The sequence below is a fragment of the Nelusetta ayraudi genome, unplaced genomic scaffold (genome assembly GCF_046127955.1).
Source record: "Nelusetta ayraudi isolate G7.1 ecotype Tasmania unplaced genomic scaffold, CSIRO-AGI_Nayr_v1 ptg000042l, whole genome shotgun sequence".
Classification (NCBI taxonomy): Eukaryota; Metazoa; Chordata; class Actinopteri; order Tetraodontiformes; family Monacanthidae; genus Nelusetta; species Nelusetta ayraudi.
Genome location: NW_027466092.1, coordinates 13,242,002 through 13,260,780, shown reverse-complemented (window position 1 = coordinate 13,260,780; position 18,779 = coordinate 13,242,002). Strand labels below are relative to the sequence as shown.

The following is an 18,779-nucleotide window of genomic DNA, read 5'->3' as shown; positions in this document are numbered from 1 at the left end:
TTTTGATTTTCTTACAAAAAAAACAAAAAAACAAAACAAAACCCAAACTCCCTTTCGACATATTTCCCCTTTGCCATCGCTAGGGCATTACAACCACAAAGTCTTCACATCGGTTGTACAGTTTGATGCCAGATCCAAACCCCCCAATCCTGTTCAGTGCATTGAAGTAGAAGGAAACTAAGCAAACCGACTCCCTCTAGTAGAACCTCCAAACCCAAACCCACCCGCACGCACGCACGCACCCCACACACAATCTAAATAAAATAATCTTCTCTGCAAAAAGGAAAATGACAGAAGGGAAACAAATATATACTATTTACAACATAATATACTATGCATAATGCTGTACAAAGCACACGCACGCCCATGCACACGTATGCACGCACAACAACAAGGCACACTCCATTCAAAAGAGACAATCCGACAAGCTGTACATGTGTCTTTGCACCTCAATAGGAGGACACAGTAGAGAGGTATTGACGTGTATGGCTTGAAGGGAGACAAAAAAAGAAAGAAAGAAAAAGAAACCTTTTTTTCATGTGTCTGCAGGTTAAGTACTGGACAGATTAATAATCAGAATGTTAGAAATACTGATGTTGTGTCATGACACTGGGCTTGCTCGCTAAGCACTGACGCACAATGTGCATGACCGGACATAGAAATCAATCACACTCTCACATGGGATAAAGCACTATTTCCTTATTAAACGGCAGCCACTCACTCAAACACAATCACACATACAATTACATTTTTTTTTTAAAAAGTCAAAACTACAGTGTTTTTTGGTCCATGTTGTCATTGTCACACTACCAGTATAAGACCATTAAAACCCTCCAAACCAGTGTGGCTTACAGTAAGTTTCTCCTTCCCATTTAGTCTCTCCTGCTTTCAAAGCTAAGTCCTCCTCCTCCTCCTCCATAGCGTTTATAAACTACTGTACTCCAAAGTGCTGATGTCCTTGGTTCCTGTTCTTTTGTCACGCTGCCACAGAGGCAAGACGCTCCATTATTTCAGCCGCACGGAAGGCTGTCGGCTCTTGTTGCAACAAGAAATCCCAGTCTACACTGGAGAAAACAAGGTTTAATCATACATGGATTAGACCTTTCCCCTGATGAAATTCCACTAAGTGCCAGAACTGTAAGCTTTTTTTTTTTTTTTCCAGGAGGCTCGCTCCATCTCTCACAACAGGGGGGAAGATCAATGCGCAGAGCTAAAGCTCTTTGTCTTGGTTCCCCCTCCCCAACAAGACGGTCCTCTGTACTGAAGGACCTATCCCCAGAGCAGTCAGGGACTCCAGACTGTGTGAATATTTGGATTTCTCTCCATCCGGCGCTGCTAGGACACAATGGCCATGCCGTCGACACCGATCAGCTGCCCCGTTGTTGGTTCGTAGGTTCCAGCCTGGTAGAACAGGTCGTTCATGTTGGTGCTGGACCTCCGTTCACGCATCAGGTGGTCGTACTCGGCCTTGCTGACCACCTGGCAGCGATGAGAGATTGTCTGCACATCGTTCTCGTCCTCGTGGCTTGACTGATACAAGGCATTCTGGGTGGTGGTGGGGGAGGAGGAGTGTTTGACAAAAGTAGAAACATTATATCTCTGGATGCATGGAGGAAGAAGGGTTTCAAAGCAGTGGTTGTTAGGTGTTTACTGGCTTAGTTTAAGTTCCCACACATGTCATGGTTGTTATGTGTTGTTACAGTAGGTAATAAGTAAGCTGCTCATCTATTTGGTTACAATAAGCCATAGTCATGCATTCTGTATTTCCCAGACCACTCTAAATATTCTGAAGTGGAAGTGCGTTTTTGGAATAACTCAATAATAATTCAACCAGTCTGACCAAAGGGAATAAAGTGGAACAAAGTGGTGCAGTGTCACGCACCATCACTTGAACTATTCCAGTTTAAGAAATTCCTGTGGCACACAGTGGCCTTTACCTTGCCGTCGCGGTGTCGCTTCCCCAGGCGGGTCTCCTCCGGGTGGTAGAACCATTTGACCCTGACCACCATACTGGAGCTCCACGACTCCCAGAGGCTCTCAACTCTTCCCACGTAGGGCAGCTGAGGCCGGCCAGGTGACAGGAAGACAGCGCAGTCCCCAACACGCACTGTCTCCTTTCCCCGCACGATGGCCTTGTAGAAAAGCTTGCGGGCTTTACCCTTCAGACCTCTCCTCTGTGGGGTTAGTGGAATAAAAATGGCCCTCTCAGTCAAATTATTCAGTGAGCGTGTTCATTTCTCCACCAACCTCATTCAACTGTAATTCAGGATCATTAATTCATAAAACCTGAAAGGCTCAGTTATGATAATATTTGAAACAAAGACATGCATCCGGTTGCGGCTGCTTGCCAAGACTTCAGTACCACCAGAACACATGCAGAATATATGATTCAATGGTTAACAGGGCTGTAAGTGTCTTGTCAATTTAATGTTGATGGTGAATAAAAGTGTTGCAGCACGCTGAGTGATAGAGATTCCGTTTTTCTAAGTCCCAGTGAAGGAAAAGCAAAGGGAAGCGGGAACTAGTTACCCTTATCCTTTGCACTCCTCTGGTTCATAAACAAAAAGTCAGTTAAAATTGGGCATGTTCTAGCAAAACTTAAATCTGATGAATAGAAGTGGCATCTCGATTTCCCTGTGTCTAGACAATGCTGATGTTGTGCAATGAAACGCGCCACTTGATGCCAACAAATATCATATTGCAGATTTGTTACCGAGATGCCGTTGCTCAATGAGGTTTTGACATTGTTATATTCTTAATGGTGACAAACAGCTGGAGAAATTTTACACCAAGTGTCAGATAATCATTGAAACTGAACGTCACTGTTGATAGATGTAGTGGTGGCGCCAAAGCAAACAACGGGACCAAGTTGTAGCAGGCAGCGGTGGCTCAACTGGTTTTTATACTATCGCCAGAATAATTTGGATAACAAGTTCAAAGACGAGCGTCGCCGCATTGCAATGATTGTGGTGTTGTATTCAATGCGCAAGATCAGATGGGATGGTAAGAAACCATTGTATTCACTGGAAGTCAGGGTACGGCACGACAGCAAATGCATCAATAAGGACGTTCATCTATACTCAAGCTAACCATTTCAAAGCTGGAGAGTCGCACAACCTTGGATCAAAACATATCAAAACCCAAAGCCTACCTGTGTTGGGTTGCCAGACCATTTCCAGACCTGACGTCCAGGCAGAAGAGGAGTCATGTTAGGCAGAGGCTCAGGTGATGACATTCTCTGTCTCTTTGCTGTTGCCACATCCTTGGAGGCTTTTGGCTGCTGGCTCACAGAGCCATGAGAAATTCCTTCTGTCCTTTTCTTCGGGTTCTTTGTTGTGCTGCTGTTATTTACTAGGCTTCCTTTGGACAAGAACTCCTTCCTGTCATCCGCTCTGTCGGCAGTCGACATTGATCCCGAGCAGCCTACAGTGGACTTCGCCGTGTAGCCGTGCACTAAGTCTGAGTCAGATGGCGAGGCGTTGGAGGTGCTGGGGTCGGGGGTCATGTTCTGCTGGTTCTTGAGTTTGTCCTGCTGGAGTAATGCGCGGCGCAGGAGCACGGACGACTCTTCGTCGGAGGAGTACGAGGAGTCGTTGTCCGAGGAGCAGACGGACGAGGAGGAGATGGAACCAGAGGATGAGGAAGAAGAGGAAGATGAGGAGAAGCAGACAGACAGGCGGGAGAGAAAACGACTGCTGCGGTGAGACGGGACCACTGTGTTCCTTTGTCGTGCTTGAGTGTTTTGACCGTCATCCTCATCGTCCTCATCCAGCTCTGAGTAAGAGCTGGGACAGTCACTAGGGTAGTCCAGACTGTACTCGCCTGTTTGGACCCCGAGACCTGCTGACAGACGGTCTTTCCTCAGAGGTGGAGCACGCTTTAGTCCAACCTCTGAGCGGGACCCAGCGCCATGTCTGTCCCCTCCCCTTTTCTTGCCATCCTTCGTCAACACGGCAGAGTGGTCATATATCAGCGGCACTCCTGCTGACAGCGGACTCTTCTCCCCTCTTCCTCCGCCACCACAGAGGCGAAGCAGAGCCTTGCTGTTCTTTGTCTTGGGAGAGGTCACTCCTTCGTGGTCGAGCTTTACCAGGAACTGCTTCCTGTCATGCTCACTCAGTGGCTTCCTGTTTCCGGCTGTCAACGTCGTACTGCCCGCTGACGAGCTTGAAGATGTCAGAGCGTCCCGGAGCCCCATGGTAGCGACGGTGGTAACCGGGCGTCCAACCGAAGGGCTCGCAAAGGTGGAGTAGCCATTGGCGATACTACTAAATGAGTCGCCTTCAAAGGGGGAGCCAAATATTCCCTTAAAAGGCATTGGTGGCATGGGCAGGTGGGACGAAGGCCGGTGGAAAAAACCCAGGTCTCGCTCTTTTATCCTCCTCTGGGTCTTGCGGGAAGTGCCGTTGAAGAGGAAGAAGTCTACCGGCGGTCTCTTCCGGGGTGCGGACCAGTTCAGCGAGGACGTGGGGCTTTTGGTGAGAGTGCTGGTTCCTGATGTGGGCACGGTGGCAGTCTTAGGCACGGAGTGGATCTTTTTCGGTCTGCCAACTGAAAAAGGGGAGAGCGGAGTGTGTCAGTATGAAATTACAGGTCTCGAGGGCAAAATGAGATTAATTTCATAAGAAAAGGCTTTGGAGGGATTCCACAGCCCTGTTGAGACGCAGCCATTAATCAAAGAACAACACACCTGCTAAACCTGTCCCTTCTCTCTGCCTCGGAGTTGATGATGGGTTACATTTTTGTTGCTTCACCATGGCAAAAAGGCAGATTGACGACTCTTCATAAAGTCATGATTCATGTGACCGTTGGCAAACAAGTTTCCTTGTTACCATACCTGAAAGCATTACTCTGAGGCGGCTGATTATTTGCTGGCAGCTGGAACTATAAACAGCCTCGTCTGGAAAACTTTAGTGCAGCCTCAAGGGATTTTTGTGTCCGTGAGAGTGCATGTATTTGTAGGTAGGCAAGGTGGGTGGTTACTGAACTTCATACTTTTAAATCTGCGTAGTCCAAGTCGTGCCCTATGTACTTGATAAGAATGTGTCTTATCTGACAGATAGCTCCTTCGCCACAATGCCATTTTAAGAGTAAAACTTGTCAAAAGATTGAATTATAACATGGAAGATTTCTTACCTGGTCTTTTTTCTTGAGGCCTCAATGGTGGATCCTCACTGGCTGGCTTCTCTGTAGGCGATTCTTTCTTCTCCTGGGTGGAGCTTCTTCTGCCACGGCGTCCAGGTGACAGTAGTGCTGGGGAAGGTTCTGCACCTAAAAGGCAGAAATGTCAAATGGTTCAATGTATCTGTGGTTTTCCATTATTCATTTCTTTTCAGAAGGCCTGCATTTTTTTTTTTAACTATACCCACAGTGGATTTGATATCCAGGAGGAAGAAGCCTGATGTTTGAAAGAGTGATCCTTCCTCTGTCACCATCATCAAACTCCACCATCACACTGCCGTCCTTCTCCTCCTCTCCTGCACCTCCTTAAGGAAGCACACAAAAAGGGAGTGTGCATAAGGTTTTGAGGGTGAAATTCCAGAGACTTTGTGAGCACCGAGGTTGTTTGTGTGTGTCCTGCTTACCTCGATGGACGTATCCGGGGTAAAGACAGCGGGAGCGCTCGCTCCAGTATGCACACACCCGAGTCCCTTCAGTCAGGATGGCCTCGGTCTGGGGCCGAACGTCTAACACCTGGAAAAAAATAAATAAAAGATCACACATCAAGGTCCAGTCAAAGCTGCTCAGCACTGTCCTGGTATCCACACATCGTCCCAAGGTGTAGCGATGGATGTGGACAGAAACTTACAGCTTCTTGAAGAAGTTGTTCCAAAGAGTAAATCCTGGGGCGATTCCCTCGTTCTCCATCAATGACAACACTAAATCTAAAAACAAACAAAATAAAAATAATTCATGACATAAGTAAGTACATTATATTAATCACAAGAAAATAATCTGTTATTTTTTAATTTATAATTTCAGCATAATTCTCCATTTCCCTTTGGTTGTTTTTAACCATGGGCCAGATTGAAAGCTCTACACTCCAGGGATTATAATACAAAACATCATGTCATGTACACGTTTCCCTGTAAAATAAAATGAGGTATGAAGTAATCAAGTTTGTGGGGTGAGGGCATTCTTTGTGATACCCTGCACTTCCATGAATTTGTATTTGGTGGTCTTCCTTACATGTCTGGAAGATCCAGAGTCTGGACACAGGCGGCATACAGCAGCTCGTCCTCCTTGGAGATCAGGATCTTCAGGCCATCCACCAACATCTCTTTACTCAGCACGCAGTTTGGCAGGGCTGCGGTGAGAGAGGGCGTGTTCCCAAGATGAATGGTCAATGGGGAAGATAAAAAAGGGGAGATAGACATAATTTATGAGCATGTTGAATAATTGCTTTTTGAAGTCAAAGGGGGGAGGAGCAAGGACAGAGTGGAAAGATCTGACGGGCTTTTAGACTGGCATGTGTGTAGTTGTGGAGATGACGTGTCACTGTTGGTGCCTACCGGGTATTCTGCAAGGCATGTTCGGAGGCAAGTGGGGCAACAGTTTTTCCTTCATGTCATGGTCTGCCTCGTCCTCCTCTTCCTCCTCTTCCTCCTCTTCCTCAGAGAAGCTGCTCTCCTCATCCAACCGAAAGTCGTCGTCAGCCGCAAAGCTCTGCAGGAGTCGACTGACTGCCTGGCCCTTGGCCTGCACACGGACAAGGATTTGACATCAGCGGGCGGCAAGTAGGTTATGGTACTTCATCTTTACAGTATCCACAATACACACAATACACCAGGTCTCCAGGAAGTCTTAAGGCGGCATTCAGACCAAATCAGGTGCTGCTTCAAAGTCGACCAGGTTGTGTGGCATTGGAAAGAACTGGGCATGACTGGTGAAATAGTGAGTTGTTTCACAAATGGAATTTCTCTACTACATTGCAGTGACAAATAAGTAACACTTGACACTCACACTATTTGAAACCTTCAACTTGGCGAAACAAGACATAACAAATGTTGTGGGTCCACTTGACCAGGTGGGCAGAAGGTTTGTCCAATTACTTTCATATTGCTAACATAACCAATATGACAGGATCCATTGTTTGACATTGGTTTATGTTGTTCCATGTGTTTCATTGGGGTCAAATCCTCTTACATGCAATTGTAAACCACCGTGGGAACACAGCTATGCTTTGCTAAACATCAGGCACAGCACAAGACTGTCTAGAATGCCACTGCTGGTTGACTCATGTTGCAACATCAGATTTGGTGAGAACACAACCTATGACCACATTAAGATTGGGGCTATATAAAAAAAAAAAAAAATGGAAGCGGTTTTGTGTGTATCCTGGCACTCTGTTGAAAGTTTTAGGGCTATTTGACTGAAAATACAAAGAGCTTAGGTGAAGTTAGCATGGATGGGCCAACACAGCTGGTAAGGCTTTAGCACGAAAGACTTTCACACCGGAACCTGTTGGCAAACATCTGCAGGCTTTGGCATGTCATTGTCTTGTAAAAGAAAAATAGTGGCCCAACTCAAAACCGTGCCACTGCGACTGCAACCTCCTGCAATGTGATACTTAATTTGACCCAGGAGGGTTTCTTCACTTGAAACCACTGACTCATGCAAGTCATGGTGAGTGATGGCTGCACTTCTTTAACTAGGAGTTCACCATATTGCCCAAAGGCACTTCAACCAGTCAAGCACCTACTAATATAGCGGCGTCAACGCTAATTGACATTCTCACCTTCGTACTCACGCACAAACACACATACACACACAAACGCGCACACACATACACATTATCCATCCCACGACCGGTTTAGGCTGGTTTGTCCCAGGATGACGAATGACTTGATGATGGAAAGTCAGCTCACCCAACAGGTTTCTGCTTGTATTTAGGTTTTCACAAGCACAAAAAAAATAAGTCCATGATACGAAAGGCTGTGTGTGTACATGTGAGAGTGCATGTGTGAAAGAACTTTCCATATCAGGAGACCATATATTTTAGTGACAAGAGGTTTCGTCACCAGAGGGCATGGGTGATTATTTCAGTTTGATGTGTGTGTGTGTGCGTGCGTGCGTGCGTGCGTGCGTGCGTGCGTGCGTGCGGGTGTGTGTGTGTCAGTGTGCAGGCATGCATGGGTGTGTGTAGGGTTACGGCCAATGATTATCTTTATACTTCTTGCTTTGGTTCAGAGTTATGTGCTTCTGGACAGTCGCTCACAGTGACTGAAACACTAAAGCATCCCGGGGGCACTTCCAATTAAAATGTGGCCATCTTGCAGAACACAACAAGCCACTGAATGGTTAGCGCAACACGCAGGAATGTGAAAAAAATTTTTTTTGTGGTACTTTAGACAGTGACGAACTTCTGCTGAGTACCTCCCCCTGCTGAAGGAGTCAGACATCAGGCAGCCGTGCAGACTTCCTTTTGGGGGCGTGCCTCACCTCAACAAGGCAGTAAGACGCTACCGACTCCTGCTGTCCTCCCTTTGTGTGTGTAAAATCTCACGGAGTCACCTTTCCTCTTCAACTCACGCTACCAGTCAGCCACTGTATGAACCCACTGTCTTTCATCCTTCTTCTTTCTCATAAACTCATTCCAATGGTTATGTAATTACATTCCTTATTTAATGACGGAAGTAATTCACTGGGACACTGACAACAGTTTGTCTCATCTCCAAAACTTCAAAAAATGCATATAAACCGCTTTTCAATTTCCATCTCTAAGATGCTTTTTCACGGCAGCTGGATGGCTCAGGTTTCAACCCCGAAATCTTGCTCATCCATCATGGCGCTGTCCAACAGGACGTGTCATTTTTCACAGACTTTGAAAACACCAGCAAGCTGCTTTTTAGTTGCGACAAAACCCAGGAAGAAGAAGTGGCTAGCTGCCCTTAAAAGCCCCATAAAGCAGAGAGCAAGAAGCGATTTCCAACCCATAGCTGCTGCTAATGAAACCAGCACGGATGTTGATGTTGAGGTCATTTTACAGGAAATGGATGGTATTAAAAAAAAAAGAATAACACAGCAAAAAAAAAACTGAAGGTTTTTCTCGGTGAGCAACGCTGCTTTGCTTTACTCTCAGCTAGCTAGCAAAGAGTTTAAACATGACCAAGCGTAGCCACAGGGGGGGTCAGGTGTACCTAATGTTGCCCCTCACATCAATGGGAAGCCTTGAACAGTAACAAAGTAGCTAAAAACAGTCACGCTTCTTACTGTAATTTAGACACCCATGTTAACGTTAAATGGATAAATTTAAATGATTCATTGTGTGTAACAGCAAATTTTTTTTGTCATGTACACCTTGGACTCAAAAACAACAAAGTCAACAATTTGAGGCTGAAAAACAGAAATATGTCGCTATATGCACCCAGTAGATGAAGAGATGTGACTCTTCTGCCAATGTTAAGGCAAATTCTTCAGTCAGGTCTAATGTGCACCTACCTACCTACCTACCTACCTACCTCAAAACTGTAATTTTCCTAAAGAGCAAATTGAAAACATGATCTATGGGTGTCGTCGTGTTTGTTTTTTATTAAGAGTAACATTCAAAGAGCTGCCATGGGGGTAAAAAAATTTATTTTGCATCCTCTACTTTATTAGATTGTTTTCATCTGCAAAGGGGAAGCTTCCGTCAGGCTTAGTTTATTTACCACCGCCACCAATCACCAGTCTTCAGCACACACTCCAGTCTCTCACCCTTCCCAGGATTCCCTGCCCCACTGAGCCCCTCTTCACAGTCTTTTGGCTGATCTCGTTGACCTCTGCCGCAGCGTCGCGGTTCCTCTGGCTGGCCCCAAAGCTGCAGCCCTCTGACGACACACCCCAGCTGGCCAGACATGCTTTCTTGGTGCCCTGGTATTCCGGATGATGGCCCCTTTCTGTGCAGGAGAGCGCCGGTCTTCTCTGCGCTCTGTGAGCACCGCTGGGGATGCTTCTTATGGCCAAGGCTGGATGGAACAACACAGAAATTAATACTGACAGATAGACTGCAAAAATAGGGTGATTTTGTGACCACAGATGTAATTTTATATACATTAAAATTTCAAACTTGTGGTTCAATCCTGTTCTTGGAAGATAGATTTAACAAGCCTTCATACATGAAAAAATTTCATCTGAAAAGGATTTTCTTGGAAGATTTCAAAAAACGGTGCCTGAGCCACATGTGCACGCAGTCACCCGCCTGATTAAAAACGACTTGAAACGCGGCGGTTGCGCATTCACACCGAGAGCGAGCGTAAAGAAACTCACCAGAAGGCTCCGGTCTTTTACTCTTGACTCTCTGGTTCGCTTGGGGCTTGGAGGACTGCGGCAACAAAGGCACCATCCCAGCAGGGTTTGCAGGAGCTTCGTTAGATGATGAGCTAATCGGGTTGTCATCGGCTCCGTTGTCGCTGTAGCAGCTGCCATCCACGTCTTCCTCTGCGGAGTCACAGCAGCGGCGATATGAGAAATCGGGAGGATCCGAGCAAAAAAACTCGAAGCAGCTGTACTTATCATTAAAGCAAATTGTCAATACTCCTTTGGAGACGGGTTCAGTTTTCTGGAATTTTGCGTTTGCAAGCTTGCCACCAAAGTTGCATCATGGGTAATTTTGGAGGCTGAGTCAAGAGTGAGAATAATGTCACTCTTCACCATCGGCCCATTTTAAACGCGGCTGTTTGTGCAGCTCCAAGGATGCTGACACCCATCGAGCAACGCTGCCGTGCGCCGACAGGCCACACCCCCGGATTGTTATTGGCAGCTGCGTGTCGCCGGCTGCAGGGGTCGTGTCGGGTGACGACACATCTGACATGGCTGTCACCGAAACGGCGCCGCGGGCCTCGCGGGTCAATTCCGATGCAGCGTTTCTTTGCAGTTTACCGACCAGAGCCAACAGGCGCCTCTTGTAAAATCGTCTGCTGGGAAGTCGAGGAGGAAGATGAGGAGGAGGAGGTGGAGGGGAAGTGAGGAGGAGGAGGAGGAGGAAGAATTGCAGTTGCCGTCGCCTCGGTCCGAGTCACCTCGGACAGCGCTTTCACACGGAGGGAGCGAGGCGGTCGCCAAGGTGTGACATTCTGATTGGGGGCCAGCGTGGACTCGGGTTACCGTGCGGCGCTGAGGCAGAGGCGGCTCCAAGGGGCAGGGGGTGTCGGCGCCGCATGCCTGTGGCAAGTCGTTAACGGTCTTAACGCTTTGACAGACAAGCTGGGAAGTGCGAGGAGGCCCCGCTAACGACGGCAGACATCTCACTCTCTGAGGCTTAATGACTGCTTAAAAATGTGTGTGTGTGTGTGTGTGTGTGTGTGCGTGCGCGCGCGCACAAACACACACACACACACAGCCAGTCTACTGCTGTGTTTCTCAGCGATATGGGCTCCATCAGCTTGACTGGTGTGTAAGCGTCTTGACTTCAAATCACATTAGGAACTACATCCCAATTTGCCATTTTTTAAATTTTCAATTTGTTAAGTGACCTTGCCGAGCAGCCGAAAACTAAAAAATCTCACCACTTTCAATTAAGTCTTAAAATGTCAGTGGAGTCCATCACCAGTCAGCTTCCAGGATGGATAAGGAGGGAGACGAGCAAGAAGGACAAACCCCACAGGCGTCCAGGAAGAAGACGCTACTGTGAAGTGGCCAGTGAGCAACATGAAGGCTTTTCTGGTTGGACAACATCTTGAGCTTTAGTCCAGGCTGGTTTTGATCCAAGTTTAAACACGCGTCTGCTTCCCACGAGGCAGTGACATTGTCACTGGACCCTCCACCAATAGGAAGCCTCAACCAGGCTCAAGGGGTTGTAACAAGTTCCATTGGGCTGAAAGGCAGAAGGTTCATCCAATCGCCTCCTAACTTTGGCCGTTCCTAAATGCTTTCTATGGGCTCTTTACCACATGGATGTGGGGGTTGAATCCAAAGGATGAAGGTGCAGCAGGATGGCGGTTGAAGGGCTAATGAGGCAGCTTTTGACGATCGCATCTGAGGAAAGCTCTTGCGAACCAGAACTCACCGTGCTCCGAGCTCTCACTCTCACTCCTCTCTTCCGTGACTTTGCGTCTCTCGGAGGGCCGGTCGTCCTTGTAATGAGCTCCCTTTGACTTGATGCCCGGCGCCACTTTGGGCTTCCGTCCCCTCTTCCTTTGTCCGGCCTGGTCGGCGATCCACTCCTGCTGCAGCTCTGATGGGAAGACAGGGGAGTGGGAGAATAACCGTTTGAGTTTCGGGGTTCTTCCTCGAGAGACACGAGTCACCGGGAATCCCTCCGCGGCTCCCACCTGGTCTGCAGTGACCCTTGGAGTTGTCTTCCTCCACGGGGGTCCCTCTGCCGTGCGGCACGCCTGACGAGGAGGCACCGTTCTGGGCAGCGACCTTCTGGTTAAGGTGGTTCATCTCCCGCCTGGCCAGCCTGGAGCTGTGGGCGCTGGGTCGGCCTCGGTGCTTACAGCGGGCTTTCATCTGCGGATGAAGAGCGGGAAAAACAAGCTATTAAAAGTAATTTCTTTGGGCTAATTAGAACGTCTAGGGAGGAAGAAAAGGACATAAAGCAGCAGGAAGTAATTGTCAGCGCGTGCGGATGAATCAGGGCCGAGCGCGGTGGAACCGACCTGCGTGGCGCTCAGGCTGCCATAGCTGTGGTGGATTTTCTTTCTGGCTTTTTCCTCCAGTAGATTCAGCCCGGCCCTGGAATGCGTTAAAGAAAAATAAATAAATAAAACAACAACAATACAACGCACAAATGAGAATTTATCACGTATATATAAAAAAAAATAAAAATAAAAAAAATAGATCACAGAATCAGTCTGATCAAACACTTCTGCCCTTCTAAGGATGCTTCTCTCTGAAACGCTGCCTCCGCGCTCCTCTTTTTCCCGTAACACCTCCCTCCCGTCGCTGCCGCTTTCATTCATTGTCTCGCTCCCTCCCCCCACCCGATCCCTCCTTCTCCTCCTCCTCCTCCTCCCCCAGCCTCGCAACTTTGATGCGGTAAGAGACGGGTCTCTGCCGGCCGTCTGCGCGGCTTGACGGCAAACTGCTGAAATATTCCGGGGCTGCGCAAACGCGGAGCCGCGCCACATGAAAGGACGAGAATCATTTGGTTTGAAAGCTAAGCTAGCGGCGGGGACGGGGATGGGGGGGAGGAGGGAGGTGGATGAGAGAAGAGGGGGGAGGGTTAGGGGAGGGGGAAGGGGAGGAAGCAGTCCTGAGGGAGTCTGTCCGCTGACCGGAGCTTCGGGGCTCGATCAATAAACACTAACCTCTATTGAATACTGCTCCTCCCTTCCTCACTCCTCTTTCTCTCCTCTTCCTCGCTCACTGTCATTCCTTCATTGTATGCACAGCGCGCGCGCTCACACACACACACATACATTCTGAGCAGCTGGTGTCTGAGGCAGGTGAACCCTATATTCCCACTGAGGGGAAGGTTTGGCTCTCAACATCTCTGCTCCCAGGAGAGGAGGAGAGGAAAAGGATGGAAGAGAACCATCTTTTCTTTCTTTTTTTTCTTTTTTCGCAAATAATAAATCTGCTCCCCCTGTTTGGCCCATTCATCCACATCACATCTGCCTGTTAAAACCCCCCATTTGACCTCTTGGAGCTTTTAAGCCCCTACATTTATCTTGTGTCACGTCCTCATTTAGAAGGTACAGCGACAAGCGCGCAAGTGCATCCTGTGCCGCTGTTTTTACCTCGCGGTTCAAACATCTATCTGCAGCTTTCCTGCAGATTTTTGTCCACAGTACAGAACAGGTTTAGGTTTACGTTCCGTCAGCCTTGAGGCCCAGTTGGAGAACTGCTTTGCCCCCCTTGTGTTCAAGAGCAGAGGAAAACTTTGGCAAATCCTCCATCAGTTCATAGAGGAGGGGAGGCGGGGGGTCCAGGTAAAAGCCTTTTCCTTAATTGCACATTCAAGAAGGTGTATACTGAAGAAAAAAAAACTTGCCAAGCAAAACCTTGAGACGTGAACAATGAGCAGGATTTAGAAAATGAGGAGTGAGAGCTGAGGGCCCTCCACATTCCTGCACCGTGGCTAATTTATCAGGTTTCATGAGGACGGAAATAACACACATAATGAAGCGCGCTGCCGCCGCATTTAGTGCAAAAACCCTTCTAATTGAACGCCTAACATTTCTGTGTTTTAGCAAGAACAAAAACGCATCAGGGTTAATTTGTTCAGGGGCGTCTAACTTCATTTCATCTATTATATACTGGCCCAGCATAACAAGGAAGGACGCACACAGATGTTAAAGAACGCTCTGAAAAGCCCAGACAAGCATCCAGTCCGACAGCAAACAGCCTGAAGTCTCTCTGGAAAACAGGGGCGACTTCATGTGATTTGTGCGTCTTTGTGGTTATGTGCCTGCGATCAGCTGATGAGACAAAGGATTCAGCTGAGTCTTCCTAAACAGGCCTCATATAAAGATTTTCTGCCGCTGCTCGTCCTGTCCTGTAAAGCCCTCCATGAGAAACGGAGAATCTGGAGATAAGAAACACCACTTCCAAGGTAAAATTTTGGAGGGACGGCAAGTGTGACACAGTACAAAACTAAAACTGTCTGCCGAGCCCGCTTCAATTTTTTTTTTATCCCTCTTGCTTCTCGCACAGATTCAAACAACAAAAAAAGGCCTCTGAAGGGGGAGATGAAAGCGCACAGGAACGATTCAACGCTTATTAATAACAACAGAAATGTGGCCGCGGCATGTAGCGACCAATGAATAATGCTAATGAATCAAGTTCTGTGTGAGATAGAGAGAGAGAGAGAGAGAGAGAGAGAGAAAGACAGAGAGAGAGAGAGAGAGAGAGAGAGAGAGAGAGAGAGAGAGGGAGTGTGGTACACCAGCATGCATGACTAAATCCTTTCATTGTCATTTTCATTAGCACTTTCTAATCACGGTAACCGTGACAAACCTTGAGTTTCTCTAATCATTTTATCAAGGCGAGGGGTGCGCGCGCTAACAGAGGTGGGGCGGCATGAGAACACACATTTATCATTGTGAGTGTCGAACACACGGCTGAACGTGCGCGAGTGTGTGAGTGGGTGCGAGTTGCGGGGCGTCTGCGCCGACCAAAACCGTGCTAGTCTGGGCTGTTAAATAATGTGCAGCAGCAGCAGCAGCAGGGTGGAGGTGGTGGTGGTGGTGGTGGTGGTGGTGGTGGTGGTGTCGGGTCGTTTATCACTGTAATAACTGTACACGAGGACTTTGTCCAGCTGTATTAATATATGCCTGGGGTTCGCCGGGAATCAGGACATAATCAATGCGAGTGATAAATATGATTAAAAGTGATGAATGGTGATTAATTAAGGCATCATCTCCATTACCTTCCCTCATTTAAAAATCACACCCCAGCTCACGTCTCCCGTCACCGCCGCACACAAGTACGCTGGGGTGTGCGCTCATCCGTGCGCGCACTGTGTGTGTGTGTGTGTGTGTGTGTGTGTGTGTGTGTCTGTCTGTCTGTGTCTGTGTGTGAGCGAGGGAGCGAGCAAGCAGCTCCTTCCAGTGCCCAATCAGGCAAATCATCAGCTATGGAGCATTTGAATCAATTCAGCTGAAGAGAAGAAGTTCTTGAAAAATCAACCGTGTCTTTCACTAAAAACACAAACAGAAATCAGGAGAAATGAGCTGGGCTTGCCAATCACACTGATTATAGCCGCGCAGCGCCAGGGGGCGGGGGACTGACCGGAGTCTTTTGGAGCCCTCTGCCGCGGCGGTGGTGGTGGCGGTGGAGGCAGACGGGCCGGGGGTGGAGCGGCGCTTGCGGGGACGTCCGGGTCCTCGGCGGGCCGGGCTGCGGGACACGTCCTCTTTTCTTCAGAAGACAGGGATAATGGGGAGAGAGTGAGGGACGGAGGCCCAGGAGAGGCGGCGCAGACAGGAATCGGGAAGAAATTTGTAACGGCTACAGGTCAAACTGCATCAGGTATGAGGCGGCATGAGCGGCGGCGGCGGCTAATAAATCAGAGGGATGCAGCACGGCAGCGGGACCGCCAACGCTGGAATGCACAACTCAATCGAGACCAAAAAAAAAAAAAAATGGAAAGACCCGTCCTTCAGTGTGCGCCTGTGTGTGTGTGTGTGTGTGTGGTATGTGTGTGTGTGTGTGTGTGGTGTGTGTGTGTGTGAGTGTGTGTGTGTGTGTGTGTGTTATCTCTGCTCACTGGTGGTCATGTTTCCTCTGTAGCTTGGCCAGTTCCCTCTGTTTCTCTTTGTAGCGGCGCTGTAGCTCAGCCAGCTGGACGCGCATGGCCAGTTCCTCCGCTCCCATAGTCTCCATGGAGCCCTTTACTGGGCATACCTGACACACACACACACACACACACACACACACACACACACACAGTGAGGCAGGAGTGTTTATGCTGAATGCACACACACAGTGATTGTCAGCAGTTTGGGTAATCTAATGATGAGACAGACTTTTTTCCTTTCGCCAGGTTTGCAGTGATAAATAATGATGAATAAATTGCTTCTCACGTGCTCCTGACTTAGATGAATTTAAGAAATGAAGATGTTTTCTTGGTAGGAAAAAATTAAAAAGAAAAAAAAAGAATTAATTAATGAATCACAGTGTATTAAACTGTTATTACATGTGGGAATTAAGGTGATTTCAGACAAAAAAAAAATTGTCTTCAGCCAGGTTAGCTTCATTCCAGTAATCCTGCAGTATTCCGCCAATGTAATGAAAACTTTGAAAAAGCTTCAGGAAAAAAAAAGGAAAAGAAAAACAATTGAGGTGTTTGTCCATTGTTCCGCTCCCTCCCACCCTCTCTCCCCCCTACCCCCACCTTTTCATCATGAATTATTTATGCGCGCATGCATAAACGGCGCGCGCAGCCATCCAGCGGGCGGCAGCTCACCGGCTCGTGTCGCGGCGTCCAGCTGCACTTCCTGCGCAGGTTCAGCCGCCTCCTGATTGGACCGTGCCGGCAAGCCTCCGCACCCGGGGCCCCTCCCCCGGCCCCCAGCTCCAGGGCGCGGGCCGCCGCCAGTGTCGCCAGACAGCAGAGGTCAGAGGTCGGCCCGTCCTCACCTGCGGAGGAGGAGAGCGAGAGAGAGAGAGAGAGACGGATGGTTTGTGCTCTGTGATTGGTGCATCGCGCCGCCGCTGACACGCCGCCGTAAAACATGTTGCGCCGCGGCGGCGGATTTATTTCTGGGGCAACGGCGCTGCGCCTTGGAAAGTGCTGATATTTATGATATTAGCTGTGTAGTTTATTTGATATATACTAGTGTTCCCGCTTAATCGCGCTCGCAAAAAAACACACCCGCACGCATGCACACGCAGGGGGGGAGCAATCTCTACATCTGTCACTGTCATTAACTCTGTCATTGTCACAGCAGCAGCAGATGAAACAGAATATTCATGAGACGGCGCGCCAACACACACACACACACACACAGAAATGCAAATATGCACACACATAAAACCACACATTCTCAACACGCACGTACACTTTTACATTTTTTTTTTATTTTTTGCTGAGCTGCGCAGACACGTGGCATGCTGCGCGAACGTTTGAGGGAGAGTCGGAGACAGAGCAATGGTTAGGGGGGAGGAGGAGGAGGAGGAGGAGGAGGAGGAGGAGGAGGAGGAGTGCAGCAGCGTCGTGAGGAAGAAGGGAGGGCCGGCAGAGACAGGAGTAAAGGGGAGGAGAAGCAATAAGAGGCAAAGTGTTTATTGAGCTATCTGTTTATTCTCCTACATCTCCTCATTATGGACATGGACAGGATCCAATTTCCTCTTCCAGGAAAGGAGAAAAGAGAGGGAGAGGGGGAGCGGAGACGAGAGGATAGCGAAGGGACGGGAAAGAAAGGAAGGAGGGGAGAGGAGATGGGACAAAAAGGTGGGTGAGGGAGGGGAGGAGAAAGAGAGGCTCGCCGTCCGAGACGCACGGCCGGATTCGCCGGAGAAGCCGCGTGCAAGACGGAGAGGAAGAGACGGAAGAGAGAGCCATCGTAAAAGGAAGGATTGATGGATGGATTTTTTTTTCCGTCTGCGAATTGGCCGCGAGGCCCGGAGCACCGCGACCAGCGGACCAGGTGACTCCTCGCAGCCGGAGGAGCCCAAAGATCAGCCGCTTGTCCCTCCTCTTCCTCCTCTCTTCCTCCCCTTTCTCCCCTCTTTCTCCACCTCCTCCTCCTTTCTCCCCTCTTTCTCCACCTCCTCCTCTTCTCTGCCGCCACCCCCCACTGCTCATCCTCCTCTTCCTCCTCCACTCGATCGCCCTCTCTCATCTCATCTCGTCTCGTCTGTCAGACATCCGAGCCAATGGCACGCTCCGGTTACCCCTTACGGAGGGTGACATCACCGGTGACATCACCGGACCCTGGCGCAGCATCCTGAAGTATCGCCGCAATCAATAGATACCTTCCGCCCGCAGTGGCACAGCGGCGCACAGGTCTTTGCACTGTACTAACGCCGTTCCCCCGTCCCTGGAGGAGAGTCGGGGGTGGGGGGGACTGAGATAGAGTGGACTTACAGTTGGTATGAGAGACCAAAAAAACCTAGCAAATATAAGGTGGAGGTATATGAAAATGACCCCGATTAATGGCGGCCCCCATCCTCATCATCTACGGTAAAAATCAGATGAAATTCCAATAAAATCAAAATGATTAAAAAACGGTGGAATCAGGGGGGCGACGTTGCCATCGGCAGCGGCAGCGGCAGCGGCAGCAGCAGCTCGCCTGTTTGCGCGTAAACAGGAGTAATGGTGCTAATTTCTACGCAGAGAGGGGAGGAGGAAGGTGGAGGGGGGTAAGGAGGGGCTGGGTGGGTGGGTGGATGGGGGGGCTGGCATTCTG

General features: G+C 48.9%; 1 protein-coding gene across 3 annotated transcripts in view; it reads right to left on the bottom strand.

Annotated features, from left to right (window-relative positions):
- Positions 1-20: 20 nt before the first annotated feature.
- The window catches only part of bahcc1b (BAH domain and coiled-coil containing 1b), a 66,401-nt gene continuing 47,642 nt past the window's right edge, over positions 21-18,779 (bottom strand). For all 3 annotated transcript variants that reach the window (XM_076034597.1, XM_076034595.1, XM_076034596.1), the window contains exons 12-28: positions 16,835-17,007; positions 16,136-16,272; positions 15,658-15,786; positions 12,582-12,657; positions 12,252-12,432; positions 11,987-12,154; positions 10,249-10,419; positions 9,697-9,947; positions 6,513-6,699; positions 6,190-6,307; positions 5,810-5,885; positions 5,586-5,694; positions 5,370-5,486; positions 5,137-5,271; positions 3,152-4,551; positions 1,938-2,174; positions 21-1,545 (exon numbers count right to left, since the gene is read on the bottom strand). In XM_076034597.1, the coding sequence (XP_075890712.1) occupies positions 1,336-1,545; positions 1,938-2,174; positions 3,152-4,551; positions 5,137-5,271; positions 5,370-5,486; positions 5,586-5,694; positions 5,810-5,885; positions 6,190-6,307; positions 6,513-6,699; positions 9,697-9,947; positions 10,249-10,419; positions 11,987-12,154; positions 12,252-12,432; positions 12,582-12,657; positions 15,658-15,786; positions 16,136-16,272; positions 16,835-17,007 (3,875 nt within the window). In that variant the 3' untranslated portion in view covers positions 21-1,335. The remainder of the gene's footprint in view (positions 1,546-1,937; positions 2,175-3,151; positions 4,552-5,136; positions 5,272-5,369; positions 5,487-5,585; positions 5,695-5,809; positions 5,886-6,189; positions 6,308-6,512; positions 6,700-9,696; positions 9,948-10,248; positions 10,420-11,986; positions 12,155-12,251; positions 12,433-12,581; positions 12,658-15,657; positions 15,787-16,135; positions 16,273-16,834; positions 17,008-18,779) is intronic.